Genomic DNA, 17179 nt, shown 5'->3' with positions numbered 1-17179 from the left:
GGCCCCGCCCCTCCAGCGCTCTCCGAGGTGCTGAAGTGGCGGCCCCCGCGGCTCCTAGACTCGGACGAGCCCGGCTCTGAGTCGCACACTGACTCCTCTGCTCTCTTTCCCCTCCCGTTGCGCCTTCGCGCCCTGTGGAGTTCTGCTTCTCGGATGGGCCTAGCGCCTGGGTAAGAGGGAACTAATGGCGGGACCCTGGTCCCCAGGGTCCTAGTTGGTCCCCAGCAGCAGACAAAGAAGGCGGACAGGGAAAGTAGGGCCGTGGGAGGAAAGCAGAGAAAGGCGACATAGTGTAAGGAGTGGGCTCCTAGGGCAAGCCAGGTTTGGAGTCAGGTCGTATGAACTCACAGCCTGGCTTCCCAAGCGAATAGGTGGTGTGGCCGTGCATTAGTGACTTCACAGGCCTAAGTTTGGTTTTCTTATCTGTGAAATGGGGACAATAACGGTCCCTCTCATGGTGGTTGTGAGGATGAAAAGTGATACAAGTATGTTGTCAGCAGAGGCAGGGAACACCCACCTCCTGCTAGCATCCAGGTCTCACCCAATCCTGTCCCCCTTATCTTGAGAAGACCCTCTCATGGGCTCTCCCTAGAGGGTCTTCTCTCTATAGATTGACCCTACAGCCCCAAACACCTATCAATGATGAACTGAACCCTTCCTCTTGGCTTCTCAGTTTCTTCTCCCTCACACCAGGACTTTCCCGGATTTCTCTCACTTCTCACTTAGCACCTCAGTTGCATTTCTTGCAGAGCACCTCTCTTTTGCAGCCACAGACACCCCATGGCTGACTTCTCACATTCTAAGACTAGGAGCCAGCCTTTCTTCCTGCTGCCATAGTTGACTTCTTGAGATTTTTTCTCGTGGTTTTTCTGCTCCCTCCAGCACTTCTACCCCTGCAGTTCTGGGCCATTGTTCCCTTCTGATCTCTCCCCTAAGTGGGCTAAGCCCATGAGTTCTACAGAGCACAGACCGTTGGACACTCAAACTGCTGGCCAGGGCTAGGGCCCCAGCTTTGGTGGGTCAAGAGCCTCTGACCAAACCTTATGGGTCTCTCTGGCCTCCTGAGAACCACAGAGGCCTTGCCCTTACCTCTCTCTGAAGAAGGGGCAGAACAAACTGTTTCACAGCTTTTGGGATCCCATTTGCAAATCTGGACCACTTACTGGTCATGTCACCCCCTCTTCCTTCAATGTAGCACCCAAAAAGGAACTGCAGGCACCTGCCCTGCAGGAAACAGCTTCCCACCTCCAGCCCCAAGAACATCATAATACCTAGTGCCAAAGGCTCGTCTCCCTGCTGGTGGGCCCAAAGGAGTGACCCCTTTACCTTTCCTGCTATCTTGGCTCCGCCACCTTTCACTAGGACCAAATAGTAACCACCTTCTGCTCAGATGCCTGGCTTTTGCTCCCAGGAAAGCAATCTTGACATTGTGGCTAATAATTGTTGCTTAAGAGTGTGTGCTTGCCTCAACTAGGAGCATCCTTAGGTGAGAAGTGTGCGTGTGTGTGTGTGTGTGTGTGTGTGTAGGACAACTCCATTTTCTAGAATCTTCTGCTCAAGAACAAAGCTATTGTAGCTCCTGAGGCAAAGCCAAAACCACATTAGAGAGGAGCCAGAAGGGAGAGAGGGAAGGACAGGTCCAGGTCTTGGTAGGAAGGAACTTCAAAGCGGAGCTAAGAATGAGATGAATCCCAGGGCCAAGTTCCTCCCTTTCCCCCCTTTTCACTGTGTGTAGAGCAATTTGTGTATTCTTGGGCCCTGTCTGAGCTGCTGCCCACATGAAGTTGGAGTGTGGTGTGAGCTAACAAAACTCTTCCAGGAGTCCAAGGTTAGAAACTACCATAGAAAAGCCCACATCCACTGCAGAGAGGCCACTCTCCAGACAGATGGCATGAGACAAAGCCAGCATCCGGGCCCTGGGCTTGGCTGTGGGCAGAGCTCCACCATCCAGACTCAGCACTGGCCGCTTGCGTGCCCGCCCCACCACGCAGTGCTTAAGTGGCTGAGTTGAGATAAACGATGGCTTGGGAGCCTGGAGAGAACCCTGCCACTCACTGAGCTTTGGCCCTGGGGCTTTAGGTGGCCCGAGAGGCTGAGTCACTGCAGGATAGAACTCAGAAACCTCATCCTGGGCCTGGAGTGCTCTGTACCATTCTGGCTGACTGAACACCACCCCTACCCCCACCCCAACTCCGGCTAAGCTCTGGAGCTGCCACTAGTCTGACCTGCCTGCTCACCTACGGGCCTCCAGCTTCCCCCCATCTCTACCCATCCCTCTCCTCCCTGCCAAGTCTGAGGAGGGGTGAGAAGCTCCTGGTTCCAGCGGAAGCAAGATGGTCTGGTAGAAGGCTTCACTCAGGCTCAGCCTTACTGACTCCTGGTTCCCAGATCTCCCACAGATTGACAACAACACAGCTTTGCTCAGACAGGATCAGACATTTATGAAACACGTGAATATTCACAAACTGTGGGAGAAACGCACCTTCCCAGTAGTAAGAAATCTCTGTATAAAGTGCATTTTGTCTGCGACCATCTCTTCCCCATGCTGGCCCTTGGATTAGGATTTGGGTCAATGTTCTGTGGCAGCCCCGGGGACACTTGGGCTAGAAGAGGGGAGGCACAAAGCCGTCGTGGAGCTCTGGGCCACTGGATGCACCCTCCCCTTACCCCGGCCCTCCCAGCTCTGGGAGGGGACCACTCTGTTCTGCTGGGAATGGGCCAGCTTGCCAGGGATGGTGAAGCAGGGGGAGGTGGTCCCACCAACTTGTACCTCGGGCAAGAGGGCTGTCATCTAATAGGCAGGAGAAGGGAAACATCCTGGTATTTGAAGGTGCTGCTGAACAAATACCGACTCTGGGCCCAAGCCCTCTGGCGTTCCCGATCCCTCAGAACAGCCCTTCCAGGCTCGCTCTACTCCCCTTCTGGCAATAGCCCCCAATTCTCCTTCCTCTAGGCTGGGGCTGGAGGAACAGAGAAGACCCCTACTCAACGCTCTGAATACACACCATCACCTGGGCTCTGCTTCCCCCACGATTATGGGACATTTCTAGTGAGGGTGACACACATACAACAGGGGGACTTGGAAGGCAGCTCTCCGGCTGAGAAAACCTGAGGACATCTCAGGAAGGAGCCTGTCAACGCGCTGGACAGCTGAGGGAACAAAGGCCTGACCCCAGGGTTCTGGTCTGAGGACAGAGGAGGACAGAGAGGGACAGGGCAAGGGCCAAGGGAGTTAACAGCTATGAGGCTGGGAAAGGTCACAGGGAGGTAGAGAGGAAAAGGCCCGGAGGCCAGCTTAATGTTACACATGAGGACAAAATCCAAAGAGAAATCAGCCTCTCAGTTATACACGCACCTGTACACACACACACACACACACACACACACACACACACACACACATTGTGGCTCACGTGCAGGCCACAGGGTGGAAGGAAGACTGGCTGTAGCTGACCACACAGTCCTTTTCATTATGTCCTCAACACAGGCCTTTAACAGTGGGAGGGCTGAGGTGGGAGCCAGGCCAGTCCTGGAATGCAAGGCCTTGGCTTCTCTGGGTCAAACCTCCCACCGGCTGCATCTGGAAGGGTCGGTGTGCTGGCTGAGAGCTCTGCTCGGACATTTCTCAACTGTCTCTGGCAGTTCCCCCGAGTCCACCTGCCGGGGTCCTTGGTATCCGGCCACTGGCAGAGCTGACACAGGATCTTGGATGTGGACCAGTCCCAGGCATTCCCCAGAAGCCTACAGACCACGGGACAGAATGGCTCCCCTGGCTGGGTGTCAGCTGACCTCATGCAGCACTGCAGTGTGGCTGGAGGAACCAGGGGGCTTTCTCACCAGGAACCTGCCTCCTCCTTGTGGAGGCACCGAGTCTCCACAGTCAGTTCTGCGGCTGGCTCTCAGCTTCTGAGGCAGGAACAGTAAAAGCTGCAATTCAATTCCTAACTTTAGGTTTTCAGCTCCAGAAAGGTGGGCACTTTTGGGGCTAGCGTCTACAGTACCATGGGTATGGCCCATGAGTCCGGTATCTGGGTGTACCTCCCTGGGATGGCAGCATGTTTCCAGATCTATTTACAGCCTCAGGTTCAGTCCCAGATGCCCGAGGAGAACTCTGGAGGACCTGGTGGCAGGAAATTTTAAGATGAGAAAGAAGCCAGACCAGGTGACTGTATCTGGAGAGCATCTGTCCCCTCCAGCCTGCCCAACCACCCGCGTCATAAAGCAGGAACTCAGCAGGGTCCTGGCTGCTTCTAGAATCCCATGCTCTGGACAAAAGCCAGCAATGTCGTCCTCCTGCTCTTCAGTCCGATGTGATGAGAGAGGGAGGAAGGGCTCAGGGTCAGGGTGGGGTGGAGCAGGTGCCCGAGTCCCAGCTAGGGTCCTACTACTCTCCTATTCAGACAAGGTAGCTGGCTCCCAGGGACAGGTTTGGCTGAAAGTCACTGCCATGACCTCTAGCCTGGCGTCTGGAGGCTGAGGTGAAGCTGCTACACGTGCTCCTCCAGCCCAAGCCGTGCTCAGAATCACGAGAGTGTAAACAGATGCATGCACACGCAAACACGCACACCACTCCTTCCCCGCACACGCGTACACACAAGCACACATGTTCGCTCAGTCTAGTCTCCGTCGGTGATCAGCTTTTCTGCAGGTTGCACTCTGCTGCCGTGGCGGCTGCTCGGGCTCCCAGGCTTCGCTCACGGAGCTACAGTGCTGCCGCTGAAAGACAAAAACAAGTGCAAAAGGGAGCGTTCAGGGCGGCTGCTCGGTGGCTCAGGGACACAAACTCCTCTGGCTGCTTCTTTGAGGACACTCAGACTGCGAACCAGGAAGAGCCTGGGGTGCGCTGCAGGGGTCGGAACACCGCCCCCTCGGAGGCAGTGCACGGACAAGCTCTCCCTGCAGACCCTCGGCGCCTCCTTGGCTCCAGGGCTCAGGGCAGGAGAGGAGGAGGAGAAGGTCACAGGGACTCCCCGCAGGCCGGGGTGATGGGCACTCTGACAGGACAAGGGCAGTTTTCAAATCAAGGCACAGTGGCTGCTGCCAGAGACACTCAGAAAACAAACAGCAGAAGAGAAGCCAGCGGGGGCCGGGAATTGGAAGATGAGGGCAATGACCGAGTTTAGAACCGGCAGGTAAGCAAATTTCCACATAGAGATCAAAGAACCCTGGGCGCTGTGTGAGAAGACCTGGGGGGTGGGTATCACGGAGACACAAGGAGGAGTCATTTTAAATATTTATAACATCCTGAATTTGGAGCAGAGGGATGAAATGGCCTCATGTCTGAGAACAGAGGACAGGGCAGGCCAGTCACAATGCTGGGTTGCCTGTTTAAATAGGTCTAGTGTATCTAAGAGGGTACAGACACCTGAGGGGTTCCAGTAAAGGTTTGTACGTTTAAATGATGTGAGGCAGATGATACTAAGGCTCACTGTACCTAATGCAGTCAGGCACTATACAGTTGTATTTTTAAAAAGGATTTTATTAATATATTTGACAGAGAGAGAGGAAGACAGAGCACAAGCAGGGGGAGCAGCAGAGGGAGAGGGAGAAGCTGAGCAGGGAGCCTGATGCAGGCTCGATCCCAGGACCCTGGGATCATGACCTGAGTCGAAGGCAGACACTTAACCGACTGAGCCCCCCGGCACCCCTATACAGTTGTATTATGGCTGAATTGTGTCCCCCCCCGAATTCATATGTTAAAGGCCTAACCCCCAGTGCCACATAATGTGACTGTATTTGGAGAAAGGGTCTTTAATGAGGTAATTAAGTTAAAGTGAGGTGATTAGGGTAGGCCCCAATCCCGTATGGCTGGTGACCTTATAACAAGAGGGATTAGGACACAGGCATTCACAGGAAGAAGGCAACCGTCTGCAAGCCAAGGAGAGAGGCCTCAGGGGAAGCGACGAGCCAGCACCTTGCTCTCAGGTGCAGAGCCCTCAGAACTGCGAGAGAACAGACTTCTGTTGTTGAAGCCCCCCTGTCGGTGGTGGCACCTTATTCTGACCGCACTCGCAAACTCAAACAGCTCGTGATCCTGTTAATCCTAAAGATATGGCCTCTAGCTATACAGATGAGAAAACAGAAGGTAGACAGGACAAGTGGCCCAGGATGACAGCATCAAAAGTCACCAAGCCAAGCCAGGAAACCCAGGACAGATGCCAACACCCGTATTTTCACCACGAAGCAATCTCTCTATCACAGCACTGCTCATCCAGACTTCCAGAGGACACAAAATGGAACTTCACATGGTGGCACGAAGGCCACTACACATCCGAGCAACATGAACGGAAGTTCAGAATTTAAGAGAAGAGGGAACGCGCTCCGCAGGGTCACAGACACTGGAGCCAGAGATTCAAAATCAGTCTCCGGACACGTGCAACCCTTTGAAGACAAATGTGATTCCGAAGAACACTGTACCTGGATGATGGTAAGTTATCTGGAGGCTAGGGAAAGAAAACGAAGAGCAAACTAAAGGGCAGGTACCTGATTGGGTTAGTACTGAGAGCCTCATTCTTTAATATATGTATTGTTTTCTTTTTTTAAAGATTTTATTTATTTATTTGACAGACAGAGATCACAAGTAGGCAGAGAGGCAGGCAGAGAGAGGGGGAAGCAGACTCCTCGCTGAGCAGAGAGCCTGATGTGGCGCTCGATCCCAGGACCCTGGGATCATGACCTGAGCCGAAGGCAGAGGCTTTACCCACTGAGCAACACAGGGGCCCCTAATGTAAGTATTATTTCAATAAATTTTTCCTTTAAGCTTGTACCATAATAATCAGCTAGCCATGTTTTACCTATAAATAAATGGGTCACTTTCTAAAGCATACATATGTTTACTGAGACAGGATGTGATATATATTTTACACACGGGTCTCGCTCTGACCCCCGTTAAGCCAGAGATGACTTTCCTTCTGAAACTGCAAATTTCAGGACTGGAGAGGGTCCTCTTCCCAATACCTCTGTTTCTTGTGTTTTCTCCACCTTTTGGGATGGGGGAAGATAGAGTGCATACAAATTCCTTAGAACACTAGCTCTTACTCTGGGGTTCTTGGACTTTTTTTGGGTCCAAGGATAGGCTTAAGGGGCGATCCATGAGGGCCTTGAAGGTCGGCGCACATTCTCCTGTGTGAGTAGCTCCAACTTTCTGGGGAGGGCTTCCATCCTTTATCTGACTCTCCCAAGCACAGGTAACCCCAATACGGTTTGCAAACCAATGCCTATGTATGGCTGGAAAAAATGTATTACTAAATTAATTTCACTTATTCCTCAATGTAGTTACTAGAAATTTAAAATCACACTTGTGGCATCCATGGTAGATCTGACAGGACTGATCTAGAATTTGAAGCAAGGACGTCTTTGTAACTAAGGAGAGAGAAAGCCTCCTCTTTCCCAGATTCTCTGATCAAACACCTGGCAGCCTAATTGTGTAGGCAAACTGTTTAATTGTAGCCAGTGATCTTCATAGCTTCTGGCAAACTTGTCTCTAAGTGCTTCTGATTGTTGCTTATGGAGCCAGGGCTTAGCAACAGAAGGTGATACTGGGTATGTGTTAAGGGACTGATTTCCAGGCTCCCTCTCCCTCTTGACCCTACAAGGGAGGAGATGCGCACTTACTTCATTGGGCAATGGCTCTCTATGGTGGCTGTCCGGGGTCTGTGGGGCCTTTGTGGAAGAGAGGACACGAGCCCTGCCTTCACTCCTGAGATCACATGAATAATGGATCCATGTGCTTGCTAACAGTAGTGGCTTGCTTTCGGTTAAAAATGCCCTTTTCAGGGACTGGTTTAATTCAAATGCTTAGAAGGTCTTTTTACCAAAAAGCATCAAAAATCCTTTCTCTTCTTAGCTACTCGTTTTCATTATGTTTTCTTGGGGGATGGCCTAAGACTTCCCAGGCCACTACATATATAGAAAACACTGTGAATCAGGTGACTTTGTGAGCACTTTTAATCAAATTTATAAGATTATTTTCTAATATGCTTTGCCTGTCAACTGTCTTGGTGATTTTTTTTACACCCCACAGTGAAAATGACCCAGCATACAATCTGTTGATGGCATTTGCTGAAATTAGAATTGGGCTTATAATGATTCTCATGTACTTTAAAGTATGATAATCAAGAGGCTATGTTCTTTCGTGTGCAACACTTCCCTTTTCTATCTGGCATACACTGGTAACGGGCGGGTACTCCAGTCACTACGAGAGCCTAATATGTACCCTGTCGCCCCCACATCTAAAACCCGAGCAATGCATTTGTCAGCTCAATTATTCTGCATCACAATTCCAACATTTTCCAAAGGATGACAACAAACGCCTGAACTGAGAACTTGGGGCGCCTGGGTGGCTCAGTCAGTTAAGCATCTGCCTTCAGCTCCGTTCATGGTCTCAGAGTCCTGGGATCGAGCCCCACATCGGGCTCTCTGCTCAGCAGGGAGTCTGCTCTCCCTGTCCCTCCTGTTTGTGTGCTCTCTCTATCCAATAAATAAATAAAATCTTCCAAAAAAAACCCCACAAAAAAACAAAACAGAATTTAAGCAGCCACATGGCTCTAAGGCTAACACTTCACACCCATGTTGACTTGGGCGATACTATGCTATGCGGCAGGCTCAGGAAGGGGGTGGCAGTGTGTGGCCACAGATATGGCCCAGTGACCCAAGTCCCTCTGTGATGGGTTCAAAACCACAAATACAGAACAGCATGGTTTGGAAGAACCAGCTTGTTCTTGTCCACAAAGTTAGTCAAAGTTAGTCAAACTAGTCAACTAGTTCCTCAAGCTGCTTGATCGGCAGGTAACTAGACAGTTCCTCGTGCTCTTGTTCTCAAGCCAGAGCATAAGTCTGCAGAAAAAAGGGACTGGGGAAAGCAATGAGGCCCTGTAGGAAAGTGATGACAGCAACACTAAGAGAAAGGGAAGAACAGCTTGGGGGAGGCAACAAGGGAAAAATCAACTCATAAAACATGTGCTGAAAAATCAATCTCTCAATTGCCCGACTCTTTCAACCTGTCGTTAAATACAGCAACCCCAGAAGCAGCTGCTGGAACACAAAGTGACTTAATGGTGTCCCCCTCGGTGTACCCAGTGTTAGGGCTACATGCCCTCCAACCTGTGTGCCAGATGCGAACAAGAAAGCCCAGTCTGTGAGGCCGTCCTGCCCCCGATCCTAGCCCGGAACGGGTGTGCGTGAAGCGCATGCTGGAGTTTGCCTCAGCAGATAAGGTGGGTGGAAACTTCGTTTGGAGCCTGTAACCAAGTCTCAGTGTCCCCGAGCTTGACAGGGGCAGAAGGTTTGCTACAGACTCCCAAGTTAGAAATGGGGAAGAACAGAGGTGCAGCTGGGCCCAGACGGGCCAGGATGGGGTACAAAGCTGGGCTCTCAGCTCCGTCTCATTCCTCATGTCAACGACACACTGTCCCTCCCCGCACCATACAAATCCTACAGCAACAGGGAGGGGACGTCAGTCAACCGGCAGCCACTGCAGGGACAGAGGTGGGGAGTGCAAAGGGACACGGCCCGCCCGCATCCCAACTTCTCATTTCCAGGGTGAGAAGCAGAGGGGTGGCAACTCGGCAGGCAAAGGCTCCCGGGCAGTGAGCAGCAGGACCGCCGCGCACTGGCTGATCTGGGCGGGCAGCCCGACCATTGCACTGTCTTCCACTGTGTAGCGTTTCAGACTGCCCGCTGCCTTTCACACACAGTGCTTCCTCCAAAGAGGGACACACAACGGAAGAAGTGCCAAAACGACAAGGAGAGTGCAGGGGTCAGGCTTTCGGCAGTGAAGCTCCAGGGCTAACCCAGCTCTGGTGAACTGTGGGCAGGGGAGGGAATGGGAGGGGCGATCCTCTGTCAGGAGCCTTTTGTATTCAGTGGGGCTTCTCTCAACAGATCGCTGTGCACCAGCCGAAGGGTAAATGGCTCACGTGACCTGGTTCCCCATGGTAAAATGTTTGGACCAATAAGAAAAATCTGGACACAATTGGAGGCTAATGGAATCCTGGGCAGTCAGCAGCTTTGGGGCTTATGGTAAAGCCTCTGCAACAGCTATTTGGGGGCTGGCTTATTTTTCAGTTTAGTGAACATTGTACAATAAAACCAGATGCAGAACAGACATCAGTGTGGGTTTTAGGTAAACGTGAAACCTACTGATATCAGGGCGTGTTTTACACTGTAAATCATTGTCTGCCCTGCGAACTGCCACAGGTCTGAAGCATTAGAAATAACAGAACCACAAAACGATAGAGCTCAGAGCTGAACGGGGCCTCAGAAGGTTCAGGATGGAGCCTTCAGGCTGGTCAAGACTGAGTAGTCCCACTTTACAGATACCTGACAGCGTCTCTTCGAAAGGCTAAGTACCCTGCTCCAGGACACACAACTAAAAATGACCAAGAGAAGACGGGAAATGGGGCAAGTCTTCTCAGTATAACGTAGTGTCAGCGCAGGCCATGTGGGCACAGCTGTGTGGCCTACTCAGCCCAGAGGGCTGCCTCTCACTGACATTAACAATAATATAATCCAAGATGCCCTGAGAAACGTGGGCAAGACGGGAACATGATTTCATCTCCCTGGTGCATTTTACTTGTTCAAAGGCTTTGAATGTATGGTTTTACACTTGCTTCCCCTGCCAGGTATGTTCGATGGGCAGGGCAGGTGACGAGGTGCTGGTTTTTTTTTTTTTTTTTTTTTTTTAAGATTTTATTTATTTGACAGGGAGATCACAAGTAGGCAGAGAAACAGGCAGAGAGAGAGGGGGAAGCAGGCTCCCTGCTAAGCAGAGAGCCCAATGTGGGACTCAATCCCAGGACCCTGAGATCATGACCTGAGCTGAAGGCAGAGGCTTAACCCACTGAGCTACCCAGGTGCCCAGATGAGGTGCTATTGTCACTATTTTGCGGATGGGGATGCTGGACACTGAGGACCAGGCACTACCAGCGGTGGACAGTGAGACCCCAGTGTCCTCTCTTCTTGCAGGGTTTCCAAAGAACATGTGCCTTCCTCTCCAGTCTGTCTTGTCCTCTGGCCTCCTGGCTCCCACTTCTGAGCAATGAGCCATGATGAAGGGCATAGTAAACCTTGAGAATCAGACCTTAAGATCCTAATAGGCCAAAGAATAATTTCCTGGAGGGCAAGGCCAGAGACAGCTGACTTCTGCACCCTTGTCATGTTTTCATTTGGGGTCACGGCTATCGCCTCTCATCAGCCGGCTCCCACACTGCCACCGTTTCCTCTGCAGGCCCCAGACTAACGCCTCCAAAAATGCCAGTTTGATCACTTCACTCTCCTGTTCCAAAATGTCCCCTGGCATCCAGAGTATACCAAGGATTCACTCGCCTGACATTTAGGACCCTTCCTGATCCAACCCAACAGTAGTCTTCTGTTCTTCTAAAATAATAATGATAACAGTATCTATAATAGTAATAGTGGATACTTGTGAGCTTATGAGCCAGGCATTGGGCTAACTGTCTTGTATGTTACCTAGACACTGTTAGCGGTCTACCAGTATCCACACTTCATCACTACCAAAACCTAGCAGTGGCTCATGGGCCTAACACAGACAATGAGTCATGATTGGTCTAAGTCAGTGACTCTCAGAGTTCAGTCCCAGAATGTCAGCATCATCAGCTGCTGGGAACTTGTTAGAAATGCAAATTCTCAGGCCTCACCCCAGACCTACTAAATCAGAAGCTCTGGGAGTGGGGCCCAGCAATCTGTGGTTTAACAAATCCTCTAGGGGATTCTACGGCTCACTCAAGTTGGAAAACCAATGGTCTAAACCAATCCTGACAATCCAAATGCTCACTTTCCACACTGGGCGTGGATTTCTTAGTCTGGAGTCATGAGACCAATGTGAAAAGCTGGGGAAGTGGTATTCTGGGAAAGCTTTTCTTTCTTTCTTTCTTTCTTTTTAAATATTTTGTTTATTTATTTGATACAGAGAGATCACAAGTAGGCAGAGAGGCAGGCAGACAGAGAGAGAGGAGGACATAGGCTCCCTGTGGAGCAGAGCCAGATGCGGGACTCGATCCCAGGACCCTGAGATCATGACCTGAGCTGAAGGCAGAGGCTTAACCCACTGAGCCACCCAGGTGCCCCTCTGGGAAAGCTTTTATTTTCTTCATAAAGAGGAAGAGAGGCATCTCCTGATAATCTTCTTAATATAAAATTGCAACCCTCACTACGCCCCAACCTTTACTTTCTATCTTCTTACCAACTTTAATTTTTTTCATATCATGTAGAGCCTCTTGACTTTGTTCCTTGTCTGTCTCCTCCACCAAGATGCATCCAAGACGGAAGGCCCTTGTCAGCCTTGTTCGGCATGTCTCAATATCCCAGTAAGCACGACAGTGTCTAGCAAACTGTGCTCAAAAACCGCAGGTGTGTTTACTGACGAATGAGTGCAGCTGTCTCTGCTATTCCTTTTCTTTCTTGCTTCCTCTTTCTTTCTTGAGGAACTGATGGCTGAGGCTGTGGCAGCTACCTTGAGACCATGAAGCAAGAGAAGCGCAAAAAAAAGGGCTCTGACATTGCTGAGCCACCACGCAATGCCCACCTCAGGGCCTCTGGTTAGAAAGAAAAATAAATCCCTACTTGCTTGAGCCACAGCAGGCAGCTCTGCCACTCCTGATGGCCCCACACATTCCTACCTGACAGATCTATTTAATAGTTGAACCTTTATGACCACAGAATTTAGAGGTGAGGAAATGAAATCTCATAGCGGTTAAGGAATTTATGAAAGATCATGTGACCCTGAAGCTATTTTTCTTGTCTGAAATGCCCTCCTTGTGGCCTAAATCCAACTCACCTCTCAGCCCTAAGTGTAAAGGTCTGTGTCCTGTTCCGTGATCACCCCAACCTACCAACAGCCGGCCTGTGGGAAGCGTGTGCTGCCTAGGAATCATAAATTATTTGTATTCTTTTCTAAGGAGACTGTTAAATGCTTGTGGATGGGGATCATAACACATCTTATATGCTCATGGTCCCTCCTCACACACCTGCTGGCGACAATTTCATTCTGACTTGGATGCCGTCGGCTTCCTGAGCAACCCTGACCCAGACATTTACCCTCTCTATTCTTGGATCTTCTCGCCTGAAAGTCGGAGTACCAGCCTGGCAAGCTCCAGATTTATAAGAGAGAATAAACTTTGCTTAGTATCACAGAGCTAAGAGTTAACAAAGAGAGTAGCACCTGAGATACTATCTGGTAGTGTCTAAGTAGTATCTAAGGCTGCCAGTGCTTCTAGAACAAGCCAGTACAAATCAGTGAGCAACGTCTAGCACACAGAGCCTAGCAGGGTAAAGGGCACGAGTGTCAAACACAGCACTCAAGCACAGACGCTCAAACCAGATGGCCCTGCCTAGCCCTGAAATGGAAGGGCTGGGAAAAAAGAAGTAATTGGTTCCACAGAGAAAAAAAATCACTCTCCAGTCCAGTGACACAGGCACGGCGCATAAGGAACACCTGAGATGATGACTCAAAGAGAAGAGGGATTTATACTTCCCCAAGAAAGGCAAGAAAGTCCCTTCCTGCTCTGTGGAAGGAGCCAGGTTTTATTTTTGTTTTTTCATGACATTCAGGGGGCTTCCAAGAAAGCTGAGTGCTGACACGGAAGCCCAGAGCCAAGGCCATGTGGAAGGTGGGAATGAAGGAGTGGCTTTAAGAGGCGCTGATGATGGGCAGCCAGACCCTACTGGTCCTCAGCTGGGGCTGGGCCTCCCCCCAGCGCACAGGGACGCAGCCTGTCCGTGGTGGCAGAGGGCCCAGGAGCCTCTTCAGACCCTGCCACGGGGCTGATTCTCCCACAGCTTTACCTCCTGGGCTCTACTTTCTTTTTGTTGGATCTCACTCACTTTGATAAGTAGAAAGAGTCAAAAACTATTCTCTTTCCCTTAGTTGGTAAAAAAAAATAAAAAGGCTTTACTTTCAAACATCCTTTTTAAAATTTAAAAGTATGGAAGTCAGAATGGTAGAAATTTAAAGTTGAAATCCAAAGAAAAAAATCATGCAATCCCTACCAGGTTTTAATCTAATTTGCTGGGTTTTAACCTTCAGCTCCAAACCCGTTCCCACCTTCCTTCCCAAAGGTGCCTCTAAGCTGCTGTCACTCACTCTCAGACATCCCTGCTCGGCAGCTCTGGGGAGGGCAACTCTGCCACCCTGGCCCGTTTGCTGAGTTCTTCACCCGGTGGTTCCTCGGCTGCTTCCAGCTTGCGTTTGGGGGACGCTGGGCCACTGGGGAGTGGTCTTGGGCCTGTAGGGAAGCAAGTCAAAGTGTCAAACGGACTGTGACTAAAGCCAAGATGACCTAAAACTGGGCAGTGGCAGCTCTTTTCCGAGCCGGGAGCCTGCATCGAAGCCGTGCCCACATGTTGCTTCACAGGCCTGCCCCTCAGCCTTCCTTCCAGCAGTGACCTTGCCCTGAAATGTCTAAGGAGAGCATAACCCAGCATGCTGGCAGTAGGGCCAGTTCTGGGGCCCAAGCCCCACGGGCTCCAGGCCAGAGACAGATTTGGTTTGTCTGCTGCCCTTGCTTCCAAGGTCAGGCATTGCCCCCAGGATGCTGGCTCAGCCTCCTGAGGCAGCACCTCCTCTGCGGAGCCGGCCTGGCTGGGCAAGCTGCAGAAACCCAGGAGGTCTTCCCGGTTTCACCTTACTGATACTTAGCCCAGAGCTGGGGCGGGCTGTGGGGCGGGGTGGGAGGCTGTTGGGAGGCAAAGAATTCGGCACCACCACCAGGCTGTGCCGCCACCTCCTGCCTGGACAAGAACGGCTGCCGCCTTTCTAGCCTCCCTGTCCTCGCTCCTGCCCACACTGTCCCCTCCACACAGCAGGCAGAGTGAGCTTCTGAAAACCTAGATCAAAGCCCCGCACCTCCACCCTGCTGACCACCAGGCTGTGCCTTCTTAGGGCACTGACGACACTCCTCCCCTCACCCACGCAGAGCCCGGGGACGCCACTCCTGCCACAGCTTGTCCTCGTCTCACTCTGACTCCTCCCTTGAGACAGGCCGGCCACCCTGGCTTCCCTTTCTGTTCCTTGCATGTCTCTGGTCTCTCCCTGCTACTCCCTTTGCCTGGAATGCTCTTCTCCCAGTTCCCGGAAAGCCGGGTTCTGCTCGGCACTTGGGTCGCGGCTGAGACGGGCGTTCCCTGACCGCTCCGATCTGAAGTACCTGAGGGAGTCCCCCTTCCCCAGCGCCTCTCACATCAGATTGTTCAATTTTATTTCCCCCAAAGCACGTGTTATCGGAAATGATCTTGCACAGTTCCTTTACTATTTGTCTCTCCCCAGTGGACGATAAGCTCTGTACATGGGGCATAGATTCATTCCAGCCTTTGTCCTCAGGCCCCCGTGACTCTAGTTCTGCGGTGGTCTCCGGACGGACACAGGCCACAGGAGGCCAGCTGCTACTCACCTGCACTGCTCATGCTCCCAGTCTGGCTCGAGCTGGGCTCTGCCACCGAGTTGTTGAGGTCTTCCACACAGGAAGGGACAGATGCCAGCAGACCTGGGGGAGAGGCAGGGGAGCAATCAGAACGTCATCTCATGGGAATGCAGAGAGCCATAGGGCATCTGAAGACAGGATGGGCGGCGGGGGACAGGGGGTGCTGGGCCATGACGCTGAGGTTCCACTTCTTCCCACCCGCCACACTTGAGAGAGGCCTGATGCAGCCCAGCCTGGAGTGCCCTGCACCCCTTAACTTAATAGCTGAGAAGAGAGTACTTGGTCTCCCTCTGCAGGAAGGACCTGGAAATCCCCGCTGAGCCCACAGGAGCGTCCCTTAAGTGAGGGAGGGGATGGGGGTGGGAGTAGTGGCTCCTTACAGAGTCCCCGGTAGCGGGACAGCTGCTGGTAAATCTGCTTCATTCGCTCGATGTTGAGCCGGCTGGTCTCAGCGTGGTTGACGATGGGCCGGGGGTAGTCCACACCAATGATGCACTTGGCTGCCTTCTGAATGGACTCAGGGGCATTCCAGGGCTCATAGATGTATCGAGAGGGGAACCCTTTCAATATGGGCAGGTAGCGCCTGAAACACGCATTGGACAGCAGGTCAGCATGCTGCGACTTTCCTTCAAAGGACACAGGTATCTACGTTTTACTTTTTAAAGATTTTATTTATTTATTTGACAAAGACAGAGAGAGAGGGAACACAAGCACGGGGAGTAGGAGAGGGAGAGGGAGAGGCAGGCTTCCTGCTGAGTCGATCCCAGGATGCTGGGATTGTGACCTGAGCCGAACGCAGACACTTAAGGACTGAGCCACCCATGCGCCCCCCGCCAAGACTATCTTATCTTAGGAGCTGGTCCCAGCAGCCAGGAGCCAGACAGCCTGGACTGCATCCTTACCTGATGTAGTCCCCACTGGGGTCCGTGCGGCGGCCAAAGCCCACAGGGCAGTAGCAGTGAAAGAACTGCTGGAAGAAAGCACTGCAGGACAGCCACATCCAGCTGCCTGCGTTCACACTGAAATCCGCATCGAGGAGCAGCTCATCAAATACCTAGATGGGGAGAGGGTGGGACAGTCAGCCTCGATGGGGACCTACTGCTAGGGTTCTCCCCAAGTTACCACACGCCCCATGGAGGAAAGAGAGCCAAAGCCCTCCTGCTGATAAGACAAGAGGGATCTGGAGGGGATCCCCTGGATCCAGGGATCCCACCCCATGCCCCAGGCCAGAAGAGGGCTACCCTTGCTGGGCCTGATGAGAGGGTATGGGCCTGCTTCCCCTGAGAGAGACTCACCCGGACCCCGCTCTCCCAGCTGACCCAGAGATCCCCGCGGGTGAGGAAGCAGGCCACGGCGTGCCGGGCCAGATGGTGGATCCAGCCCTCCTGCCTCAGCTGGGTCATGATGGCGTCAATCCAAGGGAAGCCTGTCTTGCCCTCGGCCCACTTGGCCAGGGCCTCGGGGTTGCGGTCCCAGGGGATCTGGATGCAGATGGGGTTCCCTTCCATGCGGTCAAACCTGGGGTTGTTGGTGGCTGCCGTGTAGAAGAACTCTCGCCACAGGAGTTGCCCAAACAGGGAGAGGGGGGGTGTGCTGTTCCGCTTCACCTGGGGGGTGGGGTAGCACATGGATGTAACACTCGCCCAGCCCCCGGCGCCGGGTCACTCAGATCTCTCCCACAGAGCAATCTGGAGCCTCAATGAATGTGGTGGCATAGACATGTGAAGGGGTTATGCCCTCGC

General features: G+C 52.2%; 1 protein-coding gene across 2 annotated transcripts in view; it reads right to left on the bottom strand.

The window, feature by feature from the left end:
• Positions 1 to 2416: 2416 nt before the first annotated feature.
• The window catches only part of LOC132008221 (cryptochrome-2), a 36416-nt gene continuing 21653 nt past the window's right edge, over positions 2417 to 17179 (bottom strand). For both annotated transcript variants that reach the window (XM_059386660.1, XM_059386661.1), the window contains 6 exons: positions 16733 to 17044; positions 16340 to 16491; positions 15818 to 16020; positions 15408 to 15500; positions 14102 to 14243; positions 2417 to 4716 (listed from right to left, as the gene is read on the bottom strand). In XM_059386660.1, coding sequence (XP_059242643.1) covers positions 14104 to 14243; positions 15408 to 15500; positions 15818 to 16020; positions 16340 to 16491; positions 16733 to 17044 — 900 coding nt within the window. In that variant the 3' untranslated portion in view covers positions 2417 to 4716; positions 14102 to 14103. The remainder of the gene's footprint in view (positions 4717 to 14101; positions 14244 to 15407; positions 15501 to 15817; positions 16021 to 16339; positions 16492 to 16732; positions 17045 to 17179) is intronic.

This window comes from Mustela nigripes, unplaced genomic scaffold (genome assembly GCF_022355385.1).
Source record: "Mustela nigripes isolate SB6536 unplaced genomic scaffold, MUSNIG.SB6536 HiC_scaffold_76, whole genome shotgun sequence".
Classification (NCBI taxonomy): domain Eukaryota; kingdom Metazoa; phylum Chordata; class Mammalia; order Carnivora; family Mustelidae; genus Mustela; species Mustela nigripes.
Note: the sequence above shows the minus strand (reverse complement) of the source record. Positions and strands in the feature narration are given on the sequence as shown.